General features: G+C 42.3%; 1 protein-coding gene across 1 annotated transcript in view; it reads left to right on the top strand.

The window, feature by feature from the left end:
• LOC120528902 (zinc finger protein 850-like) overlaps nucleotides 1-19,806 on the top strand; it is a 32,384-nt gene extending 12,578 nt beyond the window's left edge. Inside the window, exons 5-6 of the mRNA XM_039752978.1 lie at nucleotides 14,748-15,198; nucleotides 17,878-19,806. Of these exons, the coding sequence (XP_039608912.1) occupies nucleotides 14,748-15,198; nucleotides 17,878-18,638 (1,212 nt within the window). The 3' untranslated portion in view covers nucleotides 18,639-19,806. The remainder of the gene's footprint in view (nucleotides 1-14,747; nucleotides 15,199-17,877) is intronic.
• Nucleotides 19,807-22,596: the final 2,790 nt, after the last annotated feature.

Raw genomic sequence — 22,596 nt, 5'->3', positions numbered from 1 at the left:
TTCAAAGTGTTCAGAGGTTGCAAAGACAGGGAGACCACTAGGATGGTACTGGGCAGCACAAACTCCTTGGTGAGGCCTTCAGAGAAGACAGAGAACCACATTAGCATACTAGATAGATAGATAGATAGATAGATAGATAGATAGATAGATAGATAGATAGATAGATAGATATGAAAGGCACTATATATGATAGATAGATAGATAGATAGATAGATAGATAGATAGATAGATAGATAGATAGATAGATAGATAGATAGATAGATAGTGTGAAATATGGCCGGCCATTCATCCCGGCCAATACCCCCAGGCCACCAGATGGAGCCCTCCCTACAGCGTGGAGGTGCCCCGAATTCCAGCAGGGCATCATGGACATTGGAGTTTTCCTGTACAGCCCTGCTGGATAACGTTGGGGCCACCAGGGGACGCTGCAGGGAGGCCCAGAGACTTGTATTTTCCCTACAGCCCGGAGGTACGTCCCAGTCACATGGACAGAGGAAATGACGTGCTTCTGGGTTGAAGAATAGGAGTTTTCACCTGACCCGGAAGTGCTGGATAATCACATGGACTGAGGGCTCAGAAGTGCTTCCGGGTTGTGGACTGTAAAGGACTTTGGGAAATCCCAGACGGACGAGCTGAGTTGGGAGGAAGGGAACAACGTGTCTGGGTGTGGAGGATTGATTTATTGAGTATTGTTTATTATTTATGAGTATTGTGGAGTGGAGGGTGCTTTGTGCACTTGATTATTATAATAAAGTCAATTATTGGACTTTTATCTGGTGTCTGGTGTCTGATCCGAGGGTTCAAGGGGACTACAGCACCCCCTATCTGTCACAATAGATAAATGTGAAAGGTGCTATATAATGGATAGATAGATAAAAATCTTAATAGCTTTCATCCATCCATCCATCCGTTATCCAACCCGCTATATCCTAATACAGGGTCACAGGGGTCTGCAGGAGCCAATCCCAGCCAACACAGGGCGCAAGGCAGAAATAAACCCCGGGCAGGGCGCCAGCCCACCACAGGGTGCACACACCAAGCACACACTAGGGACAATTCAGGATCGCCAATGCACCTCACCTGTATGTCATTGGACTGTGGGAAGAAACCCATGCAGACATGAGGAGAACATGCAAACTCCACGCAGGGAGGACCCGGGAAGCAAACCTGGGTCTCCTAACGGCGAGGCAGCAGCGCTACCCACTGCACCACTGTGCCGCCCATACACCTATCTAATGATTAGTACAGTGGTGTGAAAAACTATTTGCCCCCTTCCTGATTTCTTATTCTTTTGCATGTTTGTCACACAAAATGTTTCTGATCATCAATCACATTTAACCATTAGTCAAATATAACACAAGTAAACACAAAGTGCAGTTTTTAAATGATGGTTTTTATTATTTAGGGAGAAAAAATCCAAACCTACATGGCCCTGTGTGAAAAAGTAATTGCCCCCTGAACCTAATAACTGGTTGGGCCGCCCTTAGCAGCAATAACTGCAATCCAGCGTTTGCGATAACTTGCAAGGAGTCTTTTACAGCGCTCTGGAGGAATTTTGGCCCACTCGTCTTTGCAGAATTGTTGTAATTCAGCTTTATTTGAGGGTTTTCTAGCATGAACCGCCTTTTTAAGGTCATGCCATAGCATCTCAATTGGATTCAGGTCAGGACTTTGACTAGGCCACTCCAAAGTCTTCATTTTGTTTTTCTTCAGCCATTCAGAGGTGGATTTGCTGGTGTGTTTTGGGTCATTGTCCTGTTGCAGCACCCAAGATCTCTTCAGCTTGAGTTGACGAACAGATGGCCGGACATTCTCCTTCAGGATTTTTTGGTAGACAGTAGAATTCAAGGTTCCATCTATCACAGCAAGCCTTCCTGAAGCAGCAAAACAACCCCAGACCATCACACTACCACCACCATATTTTACTGTTGGTATGATGTTCTTTTTCTGAAATGCTGTGTTCCTTTTACGCCAGATGTAACGGGACATTTGCCTTCCAAAAAGTTCAACTTTTGTCTCATCAGTCCACAAGGTATTTTCCCAAAAGTCTTGGCAATCATTGAGATGGTTCTTAGCAAAATTGAGACGAGCCCTAATGTTCTTTTGCTTAACAGTGGTTTGCGCCTTGGAAATCTGCCATGCAGGCCGTTTTTGCAGGCCAGTCTCTTTCTTATGGTGGAGTCGTGAACACTGACCTTAATTGAGGCAAGTTAGGCCTGCAGTTCTTTAGACGTTGTCCTGGGGTCTTTTGTGACCTCTCGGATGAGTCGTCTCTGCGCTCTTGGGGTAATTTTGGTCGGCCGGCCACTCCTGGGAAGTTTCACCAAAGTTCCATGTTCTTGCCATTTGTGGATAATGGCTCTCACTGTGGTTCGCTGGAGTCCCAAAGCTTTAGAAATGGCTTTATAACCTTTACCAGACTGATAGATCTCAATAACTTCTGTTCTCATTTGTTCCTGAATTTCTTTGGATCTTGGCATGATGTCTAACTTTTGAGGTGCTTTTGGTCTACTTCTCTGTGTCAGGCAGCTCCTATTGAAGTGATTTCTTGATTGAAACAGGTGTGGCAGTAATCAGGCCTGGGGGTGGCTACGGAGACACCACAGTTAGGTTATTTATTGAACAAGGGGCAATTACTTTTTCAAACAGGGCCATGTAAGTTTGGATTTTTTTTCTCCCTAAATAATAAAAACCATCATTTAAAAACTGCATTTTGTGTTTACTTGTGTTATATTTGACTAATGGTTAAATGTGTTTGATGATCAGAAACATTTTGTGTGACAAACATGCAAAAGAATAAGAAATCAGGAAGGGGGCAAATAGTTTTTCACACCACTGTATATGGAGTCATTTATATTTTTGACTTGCTAGATATAAAGTTTCCTTCATGACTGAGCCTTGTTAGATATGCTGCAATTTAATTGGGAAGCGGCCGCCAAACAACACTTGCTGAAGTCTGTTGAATGGACTTTAGTGCTTCTTCTCTCATGGAAAGTACCTGTTGTGGATTGTGGATCTGATTATGGGGAAAATTGTAGACCACACATCCCTGTAGGTTAGATTATTGGTAAAGGAATACTGTTCTGAATTTTGATTTTTAATTGGTCAGGTATATCTGATAAAATTGTGCATATGTGTTACTAGGAGGGGTGGCACAGTGGATAGCGTTGCTGCCTCGCAGTTAGGGGACCTGGGTTTGATTCCCAGGTCCTCCCTGTGTGGAGTTTGCATGTTGTCTGCGTGGGTTTCCTCGCACAGTCCAAAGACATACAGGTTAGGTGCACTGGTGATTCAAAATTATCCCTAGTGTATACTTGGTGTGTGTGTGTGTGCCCTGCGGTGGGCTGGCACCCAGCCCAGGGTTTGTTTCCTGCCTTGCTCCCTGTGTTGGCTGGGATTGGCTCCAGTATGTCCCCATGACCCTGTATATAGGATATGGCAGGTTGAATAATGGATGGATGGATGTTACTAGGAGAGTAAAATTATCTCATCAAGTTAAAATCGGGATATGCTACTTTTTTAATAATCGTTTGAAGAATTACTGGAACCTAAGCAATAAAATATCTATAGAATTGTTATATAATAAATCCTATTATTAACTTGTAAAGCTGTAAATGGCCTCTCAGCGCACTACATCAGTGACCTGCTCCATCGCTCTGCTCCTGGTCACCCACTGAGGTCCTCTGATTCTGTGCCCCACACTAACCTGAACTCTGTGGGTGACAGATGGGCCTTCAGTGCCCAGACTTTGGAATGACCACCAGAAATTAATGAGGCCAGCTGACTCCATTCATTAATTAAAAAAAAAAAAATAACTGAAAACTCATCTGCTCATGAACTTCACCTGACATTCAGCCTCCTCTTTTAGTCTTCCTCTCTGTCCAGATGATGAGTGTAATTCGTGTGTGTGTGTGTGTGATATAACAAATGATGTGACTTGTTCAGGCTTTTCTTCTAGTATTGTATTTAGTATTTTACTCTCATTTATTGTCTTTTATTCTATATAATTCTTTGTATCTCCTGTATTTATCTGTTTAGTATTCTATGCAGAAATATTTGTACACAAAGTTACATCTACCCTGCTGTTTCAATAAGCGCCTTAAGCATGGAAAAGGTGCTATATAAATAAAACATTATTATTATTATTATTATTATTATTATTATTATTGTGTTCTTTTTTTCAAATAAGAAAATGAAACCATAAATCATTTATTTTATAGTGGTGCCCATTCCAGAGTGTTTTAGTCAAAGGTTGCTGGTTTGTTGTTTGTATACTTTTATAAACTTGTACTGATTTCTGAAATATGACTTTTGTTTTGGATACACAAGGAGGTGAGGTTGCTTTTGATAACACTTTAAAATCATTTTGTCTTTTGGGTAAATATCACAATTATAAAGTAAGAGCCTTAAACTCAAAGCCTAACTTTAGATTGTTCTCTCGTGAATTGTAATCCCACTTTATGTCTGTAAAATGAATGAGGGTCAGTAAACAGTAATGGATCCTAAAATATAGTCCATCCATCCATTATCCAACCCGCTATATCCTAAGCACAGGGTCACGGAGCCAATCCCAGCCAACACAGGGCGCAAGGTAGGAAAAAAACCCCGGGCAGGGCGCCAGCCCACCGCAGGGCACACACACACCAAGCACACACTATAGGGACAATTTCGAATCGCCAATGCACCTAACCTGCATGTCTTTGGACTGTGGGAGGAAACCCACGCAGACACGGGGAGAACATGCAAACTCCACACAGGCAGCAGCGCTACCCACTGCGCCACTGTGCTGCCCTAAAATACAGTCCTTAAAATCATTCTTAATAATCCATTTATTTAAATGTATTTTTATTGTTTGCATGTTGTCTATGTGTCCTCAGTCTAACTTAAGTTGTTATTTTCACTATTTGGTTGTTATTTCTCATTATAGTATTTGTAGTTTTCAACTTCTATAATTATCAACAGAGAATGCATGACTAGAAGGACTGCACGAATCCTCCCTCCGTCCAGTAGATGGCAGTGTTTTCCTAACTTATCTAGCCGCGTTCCTTCGAGTCGCTCGCTGATGACGCGTTTTGTATCACTTTGGTCGAGTCCGCCCGGCGGGATGATGCTTTACGAGACACGGGAGTGAACCTCAGAGGTGAAAGCGAACAGAAGAAAAGAAGACAAAAGAGAAAGAGAGACGAAGCGAAGGATTGTCGGTAAGCAATAAGGGCACCGAGTGGGAGAGACGATGAGAGGAAAGAGAAACTGAATGATAACAGGAATGTCAGGGGTGGGGGAAATATAGAAAAACGAGAGCGGTGTCCCTGGCAAGAGGAAAATAAAAAGGAAAAACGAGGGAATGAGAATCAAAACGAGAAAATGAAGTTGACAGCAATCTGCGCAAGTACCGATGTATCAGGAATGAACGGCCGGACCACCCACTTCCACCCTACCGTTTACGTTCATGCCGTCTGCCGTGTAAACCGAACCGCTCGCCCCTCTGCGCCCGTCATTCCGCTTGAGTTTAGTGTGCGGGGAAATTCCCACAGATCCGATTCTCCGAAGTGGCATTTGCAACACAAACAGAGCGCCGGAGGAAATAAGATGGGGACCTGCGGACAGGACCGGATTGGTCTCAAACTTGGGAGGCCCGTTCACATCTAAGCGTTTTACGAGTGTTTGAACTTCAAATCGTTTACATTTTTTTTTTTGTCTATTAACGCCTTTATCTTGATAACGTTGATTACATTTGTTTTGTCAAACTGGAGTGCAGGCCACTTAGGTGACATACTGATGGTCACGCAGTGTCAGCTGCAGGATTTGAACCGGCAACCCCAGGGTTTCAAGCGTTAATCACTTGCCATTATTTTTATTGACAACATTCACATTTAAGCAGTGATGTGGACAGTGCCTGACAAATTGGGGACAGGATTTGTTATATTTTATTCCTGGGAACAAATGAGGGTACTCGTGTGTTATAACCCCACCGCAGGCAAGAGAAAAACGTAATCGTTTTTATAATCGTGTATTTACAGTGTTATAACAAAAACTTGATCGTTTTTTTGCATTTGTTTATTTACAAAACCAAAACAAGAATACATAAAATTTGATTTTTAATTACGCTAATGTCTGCAGGTGAGGGGACGCTGGCGCACGCAAGTTGCTGCCGCTCCTCCCTGTTAACAACACTTTTCGCAAAATTCATCTTAATTCTACACTTTTTTTTATTTCATTTATTGCAGGCATAGTTCGTGGATACAGCCGACTTGAATTGCATGGATTTAGCTCAATATTTATCAGCTGACTCCATGAATTCTTTTAAAAAACAACTTAAAACTCGTCAGTTCAGGAAGGCTTTTAGCTCTACTTGACTTTATTACCCTTCTCTCAGTTTACCTTCTCTGTCAAGATGCTCATGTAACCTGTATGTGTGTGCGAGACCATCGATTGTGTTGTCTGTTAGGCTTTTCTCTGAATTTACTGTCTTAATCTTCTTTATTTATTTATTTGGTTTGTACAATGCTATATACTGTATACCCAGCCGTTCTTTCTTATATTCTGTAAGTGCCTTGAGCATGGGAAAGGCACTATATAAATAAAATGGTATTATTATTCCTTTTTTTAATGGAGGAGCGCTATCTGGGCTGAGTGGTTATAACACACGAGTATCCGAATGAGTGCTAATTGGCTATGATTTAATCGTGGGCACCATAAAGTGCCCACTTTTATTTTGGTGATTTTTTTTTTAATGTAACTGGAAATATGTAGGTAATATCCGGGGCATTAAAATATGCAGAACCCTGGCCAAGATATTTGTCTGCAATCGATGATTATGTTAGATTAGTAGAAAAGGCCTCCTCTACTGTGCGCATGCCTTTAATTTTTCTGATGTAACGCATCTGCTAAGGTGAAAGAGCAAATAAAGGAATTCCACTCTACTTCCATGAAGTAAAAAAAAATAGCCAGAGTTCACCTCCTAGCACATCACTATGACTTAGAGTTGTGCTCTGTTTTGTTGCGGGAAAATGGTTCCAGGGATTAGAACATAAGTAGGCAAAGAATCAGAGAGAAGAGGTCCAGTACTTATATTTTATTTACTTAATCAACTATAATAATCAAACACATATAATGAACACATACAAAACAAAACAATACTTACAGACATATAAAAAGACCCAGAGCCATCATCCCAGACCAGTAGACTGAGGGGGCCCGCTTGTCAGTCTTGTCAAAGGACCAACCCATTTTGCCTTTCATTTACTGGGTGGTGCGCGCTGTCCCCACGGTTGAGCCTCCAAAGAAACTGAGGGCGAAACCTTCCCTTATATACTATTTGAGCGTCCTTGCCCAAAGCGGCTTACGTGTAAGCAGTGTATACAGAAGTGATTAGTTTCAGCACACACACCTTTCCACGGGACGCGGTGTTGTTTTGCACTTGGTCCTGATGATGACGACACCTGGTACCAAAAGGCACACAAAAATACAGTAAAAGCCCCTCAAAGTGAAAAACAAGTCAGCATAACCCTCTGGCCATATTCCCAGTACTTTTCCTTCTTGAAGCTGGTTTTTGCGCTGAGCGACCAACGTCCATCTGCTCTCTTGATTCCCCCTTTAGAAAAATCCTTCCATTACATGCTCCTAATTTTACATACCCTGGCAGAATTTGTAAGGCGAGTATCATACTTTAAAGAAAAGATGACTGATCAGGCAAAACTCCTATCATTTACTTTTAATGGAATCCAATCTAAACTCGTAAGGCATCACAGAGCAGCACGACCATTAAACAAAACGTAGTAGTGAGAAGTCAAGCAACATGCCACCTTTTATTGGCTTACTAAAGAGATTACAGTATGCAAGACAAGATGTAGTAAGGGGCCTGAGTTGCCATATTGTAGCCAGCTTGCGTATTGTAATCTTTTTAGTTAGCCAGTAAAAGGTGGCATGTTGCTTGACTTCTCACTACATTCATAATGGCTAACACGGTACAACACCCTGACTTAGTGATTAAATAATGAGATGGTCCCCGTTCAAAAGGCTGCATCGCTTTAGTTCTTAGTTCTGTGTGTTGCCCCCAATAGCATCAATGATGGCATTCAGTCTTTTGTGATAGTTGTGGAGGAGGCCCTTGATTTTCCCAGATGGTAGAGCTGCCCATTATTTGTGGCAAAAGGCCTCCAGGTCCTGTAAATTCTTGGCTCGTCTTGCATGAGTTGAGCATTTAAGATCTCCCCAAAGTGGCTCTATGATTTTGAGGTCAGGGGCTCAAGCCAGGGCTGTCTTAGCCATGGGGGGCTAATGATGTTTCTACTGCCTATGTACTGTATGTTTCTGTTTTACTAGTGCACTACTTTGCCAGGGGACCTATGATGCTGTTAATATGGTCCTGTGACTCCAGCACCTTCACCTTGTTGTGTTCATAGTCACTGAAGGGCCTAGTGTGTTTGATCATTGTCATGTTGGAAGATCCAAGTGCACCCCATGAACACCTTCCGGACTGATGAGTGCAAGTTCTGGTAACATCAGAACATTCATCCTGCCTGCCATTTTCACTAAGTTACCTGTGCTGCTGTAGCTCACACACCTCCAGAACATCAGAGAACCCACCTCCATGCTTCACAGTGGGGATGGTGTACTTTTTGTCATGGGCCTTGGGTCTATGGATGACACCATAAAGTTTCATTTTGGTCTCATCACTCCAAAGAAGTTTGTTTCAGAAGTTTGGAGGCTTATGTGGCATATTGTAAGTGGGTGGTTTTCTGGTGTTGGCACAGTGCAGGCTTTTTTTCTTTTGCAACTCAACCATTCGGCCAAGTTTTGTTCAAGTACCCCCTTATTGCGTATCTCAAAACAGCAACACCACATGTTTGCAGAGAAGCCCGTATCTGAGCTGAACTGCCTTGTGGGTTTTTCTTGGCCTCCCCACAAATGATCCTGGCAGTTGAGGCTGACATCATGGTTGGTCCACTTGATCGGGGTTTGGTATCAACAGAACCCCGAACTCTCCACTTTTTCAGCAGAGTCTGAACACTATTGACAGGCATTTTCACATTTCTGGGTATCTTTTTATATCCTTTTCCTGATTTATGCGATTGAACGATCTTTCCCCCCCCCCACCCACAGGTCCTTTGACAGTTCTTTTGCTTCCCCCATGGCTCCGTATCCAGCAAAGTCAGTGCAGCTCTGCCTGAATTTTAAATGGACTATTGATACACAGCCACTGTTTACAATCCAAGAGGTTACAAGTGTGGACCCTCTCTCTTAGTTACCCTTAGTGTGAACCTGTGTGTATATCATCAGCCCCAACATCCAAGGGTAGGTAACCTTTTGATCAGGCCCCTTTGCATGATTTCAGATATCATTATGATTTAAAAAGGGCACACGTACGTATGCGATAATAAACTGATTATCCTGAGCACACTTCCCAATTATAAAGAAACGTATCTGCAGGATTACTTAGATTTTCCAAACAATGGCCAAAATGTCACAAATTCTGCCAAGTTATGCAAGTGTCTGGGCCCAACTGTATATGCTATACGTGAACATTTTTTAATTATAAAGTCAGAGGGTATGGCCCACCATCATTGTGTGATTCTGCAAAATGAACGCTATTTCTCTTGTCACAGTGGTCCTGTACGTCACAGAAGCACATTAGTTCAGAACATTACACAATTGAACTGTAGAAAATATATCTACTACTTGTTAAAAAAAAAAAAAAAAAAGAATCTTCTAGAGCTTTCTAAAGAGACAAGGATCATAAAGTTTGTGGGTGATAAATCTGTGGGAAACTATTTGTTAAAAAAGTAAAAGAAAAGATGATGTGACGTCATGCTTGATCTCCACACTCATCCTGTTCCCTGCTCGCTAACTCTCAGGATCGAAACAGTGACGTTGGATCTATTGTACTGATTTTTGAACCTTTTTTTGAGCCCTTTAAGAATCTGATGAAAGCTGTGGGACCCCCTTCCCCAGAAATACTCACGTAAGCGCGACTTTGCATGAGATTAATATAACGTACATTCTGCATTGAGATTTGATTGTCTTATACGTATCTGACATACACAAAGTATTATTCATCTTGGCACTTGCTCTTATGGAGTGGCACAAGATGGCGGTCGTGTAGAGAATGGTGACGCACGTCTAAATGGTAAACGTGGGTCAACAGCAAGTCAAGAGACGCCTAGCGGTCGGCACTGTAAGCATGGTGGGCGTTTTCAATCATTTCTTTCAATGGGAAACTGTTGATTGGGACAAGGGGTTAGGGCTGTATGGTGGGACGCTGTTTTTCTTACACGATGCTTCTTGTGACATTTTTTTCTTGTGCATAATTTTCCTGATGAGTATGTAACTCGTGCATTAGGCTTATGTGAGAAAAATAATAATAATAGATAATGGCAAGAAAGATAATGGAGATGTAACGCGTGAGAAAAATCAATGGTACCGAGCTGTATAGTGAATATAAATGTTAATTTTTATCTGACCCTCACAGACCCCTCTGAAACCCATCCATGGACCTGACCTCGGGTTAAGAACCCCAGATCTATCGTGTCACTGAGTCGCCCAAACATCCAGAAGACTTTAGTGAAGGTGCATTTGGAAGAGAAGTTTGAGGGGGTCATCTCGAACAAGGTGGACGTGACACGGAGCAGGTCAGTTAACATGGCGGCTCTTCACACAGCAAGGTCATCAGTTTATGAACTGCTAGCCATCCCTCCATTATCACAGCCCATCAATAATCAGTCAACGTAGAGCACCCAGAGAACACCAGCCATCTTCTTGTGATTCGTCACACTGATTCAACTTCTGGGTGGCCACCCACAAATAGCAGTCGTCCCTGGGTGAAGTCTGATCCTGACGATTCTTAAAGCACAGATAGTCACCTTCTGCCTTTTCCTTTTTTGCTCCCCTCCTCAATCCGCTAAACATCCTTTCCCTGCTTGGTTGTTATAGTAACATGACGCCGGCAACTGGCAGGTGGAATATTTACTGGGCAGGATCCTCCCAGCACTTGGTCGTCCTCAAACGTGCCTGAAGGGCTATTCCCAGCCACATTATAAAGTGACGGAAAGTCCAGAAGGCCAACCCGCCTGACAAGTTATGTAGCCTTGCTTACAAGTTCAGGGTTACAGCTGACGCAGGGAGCCAGGGGTGCAAAGCGGGAGCAAACTCCTCACAGGACGCACACAGCCATCAGCAGTTAGTTTAGAGCGGGGGCCCCCAAATCCGGTCCTGGAGGACCATGGTGGCTGCAAGTTCTCATTCTAACCCTTTTCTTAATGAGTGACCTGTTTTTGCTGCTAATTAACTCCTTTTACATTCCTTTTAATTGACTTGCTCTTGAAGATTCGGACCCTTTCATTGTTTCTTTTTCCTTAATTAGCAGCCAAACAATAACGAGATACAAAATGAGCCAAAACAACTGGTGTCCATCATACAAGATCTGAAAATAAAGAAAGATGAAGGTCTCGGGAATGTCGATATTCTCAGGTCCACCAAACATTTTAACGGCGCTCTTAGAAAAGAGGAAATTAACAATTTCAGAAATGACTGCTAATGCACAATGAGAGCAACGATAAGCCATGGAATTAAAGAAGGAGTTTAATGAATAACAAGACTTGGCGCCTCATTAAGCAGCTGGTTGGAGTTTGAGGCACTGACTCTCTTGACTCCCTCACTTCACATTTCATTTCTATTTGGGTGCCAATTAAGGAAAAGAATGAAGCAATTCAGAGGAGCGATGAAGAAATTGAGGGAAACAAATCTTAAAAATCGGGTCAATGCAAATGAATGGAAAAGGAGTTAATTAGCAGCAAAAACAGGGCACTCGTTTAAAAAAAGGGTTGGAATGAAAACCTGCAGCCTCGGTGGTCCTCCAGGACTGGAGTTAGTGACCCCTGGTTTAAAGCTGCCTGTCGACTTGGACCCTTTTTACATTTGGGAGGTAGGAACGTAAGAACACTGGTGGCCATCACAAAATGTGAAACAAAATTGGGACAAAAAAAATGTTTGTGTAGGATAAACCTGTGGGACACCAAGGAGGGTCTGCTTTTGATCCAGAGAAGTCATTTTTTTTGCCTGAAGTGGAAGTGACATTTGGGGGGACATTAAAGCCCATCTCGTAATGTCAGAAAGATAAACGGGCAGAATTAAGTGAGCGACCGTAAGAGGAATGTTAGGAGGAGGAGTGATTTTGATTATGGAGCAGTAGGGCACGTGGAAGAGCCGCCTCTACCGATTAGACGGGAGATCGCTGACCATTCCGGCAAGTTCTCCGAAGCTATCAGTTGGCTTCTAACTGTTTGCGATGGCAGTCAAACGCGGCTCAGTACGCGTTTGTGCTGAACTTGTCATCTTCATTCTCTCTTTCTGTTGGTCTCCCTGTAATTGTGGTGTGGTACAGGCCGTGTCTCTATGAAGTGGTGGTTTATATCGGGTCCAATCCAGAGTTTGGATCTGTCTCTGTGATACATTTGAACTGGACGAGCAGATCTGTGTGAAAAATTCAAAAGAAAAACTTCCCTGTTCTCTGTTTTGTCTTTGTGAGCCACATTTTGTCTTCCTATCAAGTAGTTTTGTTTTTTTTTTTATACTTCAGATCTTCTGAGAACCTTCTAAGCTAACATGGAGGGTTCACAACCCTTGATATCTCACATCATTACGTAAATCAGGGATGGGCAAAGTCATTCCTGGAGGGCCGCAGTGACTGCAGGTTTTTGTTCCAACCCAATTGCTTAATAAGAAGCTCTTATTGCTCAAGTGACACTTCAGCTTCATTTTAGTTGTCTCCCTCATTAAGATTTTGAACCCTTATTGCTTATTCAAGTCTTAAACGGCTGCATTCTCGGCTTTTAATTGCTCCTTATTAGCAATAAGATGCAAATGACAAAAGAAACCAGCAGTTCTCCATTTTGCCTGTTCCCCTTTACACCTGTGTGTATTTATCGTGCACTATTTGGTTTAATTAAATACTTTGAAGGAAAGAGAAGAGAAAAAAGTGAAGGATTAAGAATTATCCATCCGTTTTACACTTCAAAGTATTTGGATGATATCCTTAAAATGGAAAAAAAAATCTAGGATATGAGAATGACTTGACATAGCAGAGTTAAAGCACTAACAAGCCATGAAATGTAATTATTGGCAAGGATTGTTTTCTAATTAGGCAACTGGGTTGGAACAAAAACCCGCGGCCCTCCAGGAATGACTTTGCCCACCCCTGACGTAAATGGTAGCTTTCTGTGTTCATTCAAAAACTGAAAGTGTGGTAGAAATTTAACATCTTATTAAAGAAAGAGGCATCCTCTAACAGGACAAATCAGTTATCAGGCAGGAGAAAAACTGTTCATGGGATCTTTTAACTCTTGTAGGGCGGATGTCGACTTATTTTTTTTTTTTAATTCAGGGATAGAGGACAGAATTACCTGTAAACGGCAGCAAAACTTGAGGTTCATTTTAGTTCGCCTCTCTTTGCTAGAAGGAAAGTTAGCTTTGTTGATTTGATCTCCTGATTCCCTGCGCGTCCACGTGTAGCAAAGAGCTGCTGACAGTGACATCTGGCGAGAGACCAATAGCGAATGCGCTGTCGTAAATGAACTCTTTCAGGGCTGATGTCGACTTTTGTCAAAAGGAGGAGTTGACTATGGTAATCGACTGTAGACTGTGACAAAACCAACCGTTCTGTTTTAGTTGGACTCTCGATGCTAGAAGGAAAGTTAGATTCATGGGTTGGACTGAGATTTCCTGCGCTTGCATGAGTAGCAAGGCACAAACAAACGGCAAAAATGGCACTGACATCTGGTGAGAGATCAAAGCGAATAATCTGTGGACAACGTTTTGCCTTTTATCTCTGAACTGGACTATGACTTGTCAGACTCAGATTTTGATACAAGTGACTGAAAATGAATGTGAGGTTCCAGCTTCAGCTGATTGGTCCCAAGTTAATCAGTGTACCGGCAATTTTCCACCCGGTAGGACTGCCACTTAACAATGATAAGTGGTAGAAACCAGATTGTAATGCACTGCGACCGCATCCCAGCCATGCAAAGACAGCCTGCCACATATTCTTGGCAAACTGGCAGCCACAGCATGCAGCAACAGACGTTTTATGTTGATTTCTGTGTGAAACCATTACTTTTCAGAAGCTGTGTTTTTTTTGGAAAAAATATTCAGCCCTCAAAGAGTTAAAAAGAGTTGGGGAATGACTCGTGTGTATTGTGTGGCGGACAAGGCAAAAGAAAATATATGCAAAAGCGATCCAAATACTTCAGAAAAGCAATTGATAAACGGCTGCAGAAAAATGGCATTTGTATACAGAATAAATAGGGATGGAGGAAATGATGTGGCAGGAAATTACGTCATAACGGATAGATGGAAGTGATGTCATCATCTGCAAGACCGGTACCAGGCTTGAATTTACTGAGCTCTTGAGAGTGACCCATTCTTCACAAATGTTTGTAGAGGCCTGCATGCCGAGGTGCTCGAGTTTATACACCTGTGGCCATGGAAAGGATCACCTGAATTCAAAGATTTGGAGAGGGGGGTCCCAATACTTTTGGAAATATAGTGCTATGTTACCGTAAAATTATTCTTCCATAGAAGTTAGCCCTGAAATGTGCTCAAGTTATTGTTGGTGACTCTTTAAAGTAATTCTACCACTCTTTTTTTTTTGACAGATAGAAAGAAGCCTCCTACCCAGGGCCCACCGACATGCAGTGAGGTGTCTAGTGGCCTCCAGGCCAGGGCTGTCCACGGGGGGAAAGGAATCTTAGAAGAGAAGAGCAGACAATCTCGAGGGAGAGAAGAGTTTCACAGAGAACATGGATAGCAGGGATCAAAGACTGGCGCGCATTAAACAAGAGGACGGGGAGTGGGGTGCATCTGAGGATTTCTGCTTGAAGCTGGATGACTGTGAAGGAAGAAGTTTAGTTTTTAAAGAGGAGGAGTGCAAGGGGCAGGTTGTTGAAGTTAAAGTGGAGGATCTGGAAGATTTCTCTGTTAGTCTTGAACTGCGACACCCTGAAAGCGGGGATATTTTCAAACAAGAGGTTTTTGAAGAATCTCATTCCAGTTTACAGCATTGGGTCTCGAACACGGGCCAGTTGGCTACCCGGCAGAGTTCTGCGGAACTCAAATCTGAGTTACTGGAGTCGGAAGAGAAAATTACTGAAGGAGACGGGAGAGAAGTAGAGGAGCAGCAGTCATCTGAGAGTGTTGGAATAAGTAAGTAATGTGATTTAACAAAATGAAAAGTCAAAACATTTACAAGTTCTGTTATTTACGCTGATTATTATATATTGTTTTATTACCCATCTTTATGAACTTCATATATATCTTTGCTGCATTTGAGCTGGCAAGTCTGAACTCTCAATTGCGTCATTTGAGATCTCCGCACGTTCACCTGCTACCCAAGTGGGAAAGTAAACCTGGATGCCTCCATGAACAGTTGTTTGGCTAGTGTTCTAGCAGCAAACTCTGACCAATAGTTCTATAGTCCATATCCAAGAAGAAACCAATGAGCAAGAAAGGCGCAGAAAGTTATGCCTAAAAATGGTTATGTTCTTGGCTTTGATAAATAGTACTATTTCTGCTTGAAAGCTGCCATTGAAAAGCTGAAGAAAGCAACCGTTAAGCACAATGTACAATCCGTGGTGTGTATTGAGCTAACATTTTATTAGTCCGTTTCTGTTTGTTGAGATCATGTTAACCTTTACCTTCTCCATATGGATTGTGGTGATTCATTTAAAGTAAAATCCTCCTAATCAACTAAACTAGACCTATATATTTTTACTGTACTTGCTGTTCATGGTGTCCATCACCGTTTTAGATTTAAAGATGAGGAGAATAGAAATGAAGAGGAACATCAGAAATGAAGATTTGTAGCAGAGATGCAAATAAAGTGTGAGGGAGCAGTAGTGGACATGGAGGGCCTTGAACTTGAGTTTAGAACTGAATCCCCATAAAGGCTTCACTTCATTAACTCCACTTGTTAGATCCTATTTCATCCATTTTCTTCACCTGGGTTTCTCTGGCAGCTTTTATAGTGAACAGATATCAACTTGAGAATGGCTGCCAGTCCACTGCAGGGTGCACCACCACAAACAGTCACAACAGACGGTGATTAGCACAGCAAACATGTCTGTAGGGTATGAGAGAAAGATGAAGCAATTGAACAGACACCAGGAGAGCACAAAAGTCCATATATACATTGGGCAGGGAAGAAATAACACTAATGGGTCAGACAGCAACAACACCAACCAGTGTAACAGATCCATCCATCCATTATCCAACCCGCTACAGTAATCCCTCGCTATATCGCGCTTCGACTTTCGCGGCTTCACTCTATCGCGGATTTTATATGTAAGCGTAACTAAATATATAACGCGGATTTTTCGCTGCTTCGCGGGTTCTGCTGACAATTGGTTTTTTTACTTCCTGTACATGCTTCCTCAGTTGGTTTGCCCAGTTGATTTCATACAAGGGACGCTATTGGCAGATGACTGAGAAGCTAACCAATCAGAGCACGCAGTTAAGTTCCTGTGTGCTGAATGCAGTGTTAACCAGGAAGTCTCGTCTCGCTCATTCAGCATCAACGTGTTTCGCTGTGTGAAGAGTTAACTTTTGTGCTCTTTTGTGTTTATCTTTGTGCATAGTCAAGCCCTTCATTATGGCTCCAAAATGATCTACTCCTGCTTCTGCTTCAGGGTCTGAGCCCAAGCGCCAATGGAAGATGTTAACGATTGCCGAAAAGGTAAACATTTTGCATTTGTTGAAGGAAGGGAAAAGCGACACCGCTGTAGGACACCATTACAGCATCAGTGAGGCTACAATTCTTTTTATTTAAAAAGTAGGAAAGGTATATAAGATCTACGGCCGCAGTGTCCTTTTAACCAGGTTGCAAAACGAGTTGTAAGTGGATGTAATAAGGCAGTAGTCTGCATGGAATCTGCTTTAGGGATTTGCATTGAAGACGAACAACGGCAGTGCTACACAATCGCCTGAAGTGGCTCTTTTATAAGGGCTGTAACGCTCTCCTTTGTTGTGCAGTAAAATTAAACTCATTGTTATCGGACAAGTCATCGTGTCATTGTTGGTGAGTAAACATAATTAATTTTCTACTTACAGTACTTAGTACATGTACGTACATTTAGTGTCACTGTACACATTTACTGTATACTATTTTTCTTGTATTGTACGTATTTATTGCTGCTGGCCTGTCTATCATAATGGCTGTAACATATGTGCTATCGGAGACACTCGATATCTTTAAAATAATATTTAGGTTTTACTGTATATAAACAGTGTGTTTACATACATAATTTCAATGAATCTTACCTAATAACTAAGAGAATACAAAGGGATTATTCTGTATAACTCTGCGGGGAATATTTATAAACAGTATGGGAGAGTTTATAAGGGCTTAAAATATATAAAAATAACCATAGAAATATATGGTTTCTACTTTGGATTTTCACCTATCGCGGGGGGGTCTGGAACGCAACCCCCGCGATCGAGGAGGGATTACTGTATATCCTAACTACATGGGGGTCATGGGGTTCTGCTGGAGCCAATCCCAGCCAACACGCAAGGCAGGAAACAAACCCCGGGCAGGGCGCCAGCCCACCGCAGGGCACACACACACACACCAAGCCCACACTAGGGGCAATTTAGGATCGCCAATGCACCTAATCTGCATGTCTTTGGACTGTGGGAGGAAACTCACACAGACACGGTGGAGAACATGGAAAACTCCATGCAGGGAGGACCCGGGGAGTGAACCTGGGTGTCTTAACTGCAAGGCAGCAGCACTACCACTGCGCCACTGTGCCACCCGTGTAACAGATACTATGATAACAGATACTAATAATGTTTTGTGTTTTTTTTTTATTATTACTTCTGCAGGTATCCAAGACAACTCCAGTTTCTCTACGTCTTCATTTGCTCAGAGCCACGCAAGCTTTCACACTGGAGACAAGCCATATTGCTGTTCAGAATGTGGTAAGCAATGTGCCAACAGTACCAGCCTACAAAGGCATATACGAGTTCATACTGGAGAACGGCCATTTACTTGTTCTGAATGTGGCAAACGATTCTCTGACCGCAACACTCTTCAGCGGCACACAAGAATTCATACCGGAGAGAAACCTTATTGCTGCTCTGAGTGTGGCAAACGATTCTCTTACAGCAACTCTCTTCAGAAGCACAGAAGAACCCATACAGGAGAGAAGCCATATGTCTGTTCTGAATGTGGCAAACGGTTCACTGAAAGTAGCACACTTCAAAGCCACGCAAGAGTTCACACAGGGGAAAAAACGTATTTCTGTTTTGAATGTGGCAAACGATTTTCTTTTCATAGCAATCTCCAAAGACATATACGAATTCATACTGGAGAAAGACCATGCACTTGCTTGGAATGTGGCAAACAATTCTTTGATCGTGGCCATCTTCAGCGGCACACAAAAATTCATACTGGAGAGAAACCCTATTGCTGTTCTGAATGTGGCAAAAGTTTCTCTTATAGTAGCTCTCTTCAGTCACACAGACGAATTCATACTGGAGAGAAGCCATATTGTTGTCCTGAATGTGGTAAACGATTTTCACAAAGAAGCAGCCTTCACTGCCATTCCAAAAGTCACACTGGGGGAGAGCAGAATCTAAGATGAGATAGCTGGTTGGGTAGAGACTGAAATCGTGCTGAGGTGAGCAGGTTTCATCACTAGAAACTTCTAGGATTTCACACTGTATGGAATGCAAGGAGAGGCATTGTTAGGAGAAACTGAGTTGCTACAGCAAAGCCTCGCTGCACATTCACAGGAAAAGCAGTTATGGTACTGCCACATAAATGTCCTAACTAAACGTATGACTGTTAGCATGCAAAGCCACAATTAGAAGTTCAACCTGAGATAATTCTAAATGTGGGGTAAAGATTCTTACAGAAAGGTACAATTCAGCAACACCTGAGAATTCATACTGGACAGAAACTGGGCTCAGAACAGCACTGTGTTTTTTTTTACTTACAGTACTGGGCAGATATTGTTTGGTTCCATTATTGTTTGGATCTGCCTCCTTTCCCTGGCTGTTTAAATGAGTCTGTGCCATTATGTATGCTAACTGTGTAATTAGTAAAATCAATTTGGCATTTTACATGCGGACTCATCACAGCGGTCTGCACCCGCACTCAGTGAAGAGATTTACACAACAATAAGTTTAATTGAACGGAAAACCTTGTCCCTAAATGAGGTAACTATTCTCAAAAAGCAGTGGCCTCCTTAGCCATAAAAGAATTTATACTGGTGAGAAACCTCCGAGGTGTTCAGACTGTGGGAAACACTTGTCAAAGCAACCTTAATCGCCACGGGAGAATTCACAATGAATAGGTTAAAAAATAAAAAGCTGCACAAATTTTCTAAATGTGGAATAAAATCCCCCAAATGCCACCGAAAGGTCCAGTAGAAAAATGTTTAAAAAATGTTGATAATAAAGCTTAAAATGTTGGAAGCCTTTGTGCTAAAATAAATGTTAAATATTTTTGTGATATGTAGGTTTTGATGAGTGGTTTGGTATAAGTCGGTGGCTTTTGTGATTATTGCAATCACCCGTTGTCGTCGCATCATTATTTGACCTCATCACTGGCTCAGATTTGCCCCTGTCCCAACTATTTCTGGAATGTGTTGTAGGCATGAAATGCAAGAATGGATGTATGTTAACAAATGAAATGAATTTGACCAGACAAAGCATGACATTTCTTGGGGGTCATACTGTCTTGCAATGAAATAAAAGTCAAAGCAAATTTAAGAGTTTTTTTTTTTGTTTTGTTTTTTTAAATATCCATTTTTCATACTGTCCCAACTTTTTCTGATTTGGGGTTGTATTTACCAACTAGCCATGTGCGCCCAACTACGTTGCGCATGTTAAAGTTGTCTGTGAAGGGCTCCCTGTTTAAACGCGGCTATCAGTCGTGAACTGGGCCCTTCGTTGCACAGCATTATGATTTATCATAAAGGAAACAAAATTACAAAAAGCTAACCCTTGGGCATTGATTCGATAGGAACGGCCTACTCGGAATTACTGTCTGAATCGTAATTATGTGGTGGTGGAGGAGCATTTCTGCTTCTGTCCGTTCACAGTCCGTCTCGTTTTCACGACGCTATCATTTCCTCTCACGATGTCTTCTCAAGCTTTCTCCAATCTCGCAGGTTGCTTTGTGGCAATCCAAAGAGTAAAGCAATATACACGGAGCAATGGTTATAAAAGGGGGACACATAGGTATCCAGGCTCTTTAAAGTATAAATAGGGATCACTTCACTGACATGTGAGCAAGCCACGGTACAACTGTGAGACGCGCAGCACTCGCCGGCTACAATGTAACAATAATAATTTCCAGAACGTGCTGTTACGTTGTCATTCATTTTACCCGCTGCCTGCCTTTCACTCATATGTTACGTAGGCACGTACCTTTTATCTTCGACAGTCTCATTCTCTAACCAGGCCTCAGGAGCTAACCGTCGTAACACTGTCCACCACCCCTTTCGTTATTCCGGCACATCGTTGACATCCGTGAGTAACAACAATGTACTAAACTGGAAGGTGGTCTACACTTGTATGGAATTTGCGGACAAACGAAGATCTCCTAAGTTAATTTATGCTGGTTGTCTCCACACACTGAGGAGAGGCAAGACACATGACAGCCCGCATGGAGTTTGCTAAAAGACACCTGAAGGACTCTGAGATGATAAGAAATAAGATTCTCTGGTCTGATGAGACTAAGATAGAACTTTTTGGCCTTAAATCTAAGTGGTATGTGTGGAGACAACCAGGCACTGCTCATCACTTGTCCAATACAGTCCCCACAGTGAAGCATGGTGGTGGCAGCATCATGCTGTGGGGGTGTTTTTCAGCTGCAGGGACAGGACGACAGGTTGTAATCGAGGGAAAGATGAATGCGGCCAAGAACAGGGATATCCTGGACAAAAACCTTCTCCAGAGTGCTAAGGACCTCAGACTGGGCCGAAGGTTTACCTTCCAACAAGACAATGACCCTAAGCACACAGCTAAAATAACGAAGGAGTGGCTTCACAACAACTCTGTGACTGTTCTTGAATGGCCCAGCCAGAGCCCTGACTTACATACAATTGAGCATCTCTGGAGAGACCAAAAAATGGCTGTCCACCAACGTTTACCATCCAACCTGACAGAACTGGAGAGGATCTGCAAGGAGGAATGGCAGAGGATCCCCAAATCCAGGTGTGACAAACTTGTTCCATCTTTCCCAAGAAGACTCCCGGCTGTATGAGCTCAAAAGGGGGCTTCTACTAAATACTGAGCAAAGGGTCTGAATACTTAGGACCAGGTGATAGTTCAGTTTTTCTTTTTAAATAAATCTGCAACAATTTCAAAAATTCTTTTTTTTGTCTGTCAATATGAAGTGCTGTTTGTACATTAATGAGGGAAAAAATTAATTGAAATGATTTTAGCAAATGGCTGCAATATAACAAAGAGTGAAAAATTGAAGGGGGTCTGAATACTTTCCATACCCACTGTAAAATGAATATCGATTACCATCCCTAATTGCATCTCCCATACAATACATTTTATCATTAAATGTATTTTGTAATGTGTGTATTTGTGCATTGAGTCAATTGAAAACCTCCCGTTTCTCTGCGCCACCCTGTGTAATCGATATGGTGCGCTCTAAATATGGAGTTCCCCTTTGGATGAGCTGCAAAACCCAGGTCATGCCTCTCTGTGGTCATTAAGATCCTTGGCCATCATTTGTAAAGAGTAGGGTGTATCCTGATGTTCAGACTAAATTGCCCACTATGGCCTTGTCATTCAGCCCCCCCCCCTAATCATTCCCTGTCTCTAATTATCTCTGTCTCTCTCTCACCCCTTCACCACCTAATAGCTAATGTTGGGTGAGCACACTGCTGCAATAATGGCCGCCGTAACATCATCCGGGTGGGTGCTGCACATCAGTGGTGGTTGAAGTGCCTCTCCTCTGTCTAAATGCTTTGAGTAGAGAGAATACCACTATGTAAACATCATACTAACTATTAGGGGGCTCTGCCCCCCGCTCGCTTCGCTCACCAACCCCTGAGCGGGCGCTACACGCGAGCCTCTTTATGGTTCTGCCACTCGCGTATGGTGATGTGGATGTACAATTTAAACAGACTGTAATTTCCATGGGAATTGTTACATTTGCATAATGGAGCTATTTTACATTACAGTCAGTAATTAACCATATTAAAAAATAGTAAAATGGAATAAATTGAAAGAAAATTGTTTCATGTCGCGTTCGAGGTATTCGTTGAGTTATACGTTTTCGTTCGGTTTGGCTTTGAAATTAACACGCAAATACTTTTGAAACTTACACTTTTACTGTAAAACTTCAGTACAAACAATATTTGGAATGAACTTTTCGTCAATATCGCATTGAATTTTGATTCGATGTTTGGACTTTTATCGTAACTACGCATCGTATAACTGCCAGTGAATAAATTTTGTTTCTTTCTCTCTAATTAATAAACTGACTGTTTCGAATGTTTGTCCCTGTGATTTGTTACTTGTCATCCATCCATTATCCAACCCGCTATATCCTATCCTAACTACAGGGTCACAGGG

Source organism: Polypterus senegalus, chromosome 4, assembly GCF_016835505.1.
Source record: "Polypterus senegalus isolate Bchr_013 chromosome 4, ASM1683550v1, whole genome shotgun sequence".
NCBI lineage: Eukaryota > Metazoa > Chordata > Cladistia > Polypteriformes > Polypteridae > Polypterus > Polypterus senegalus.
This window is presented reverse-complemented; position numbering and strand designations above follow the sequence as displayed.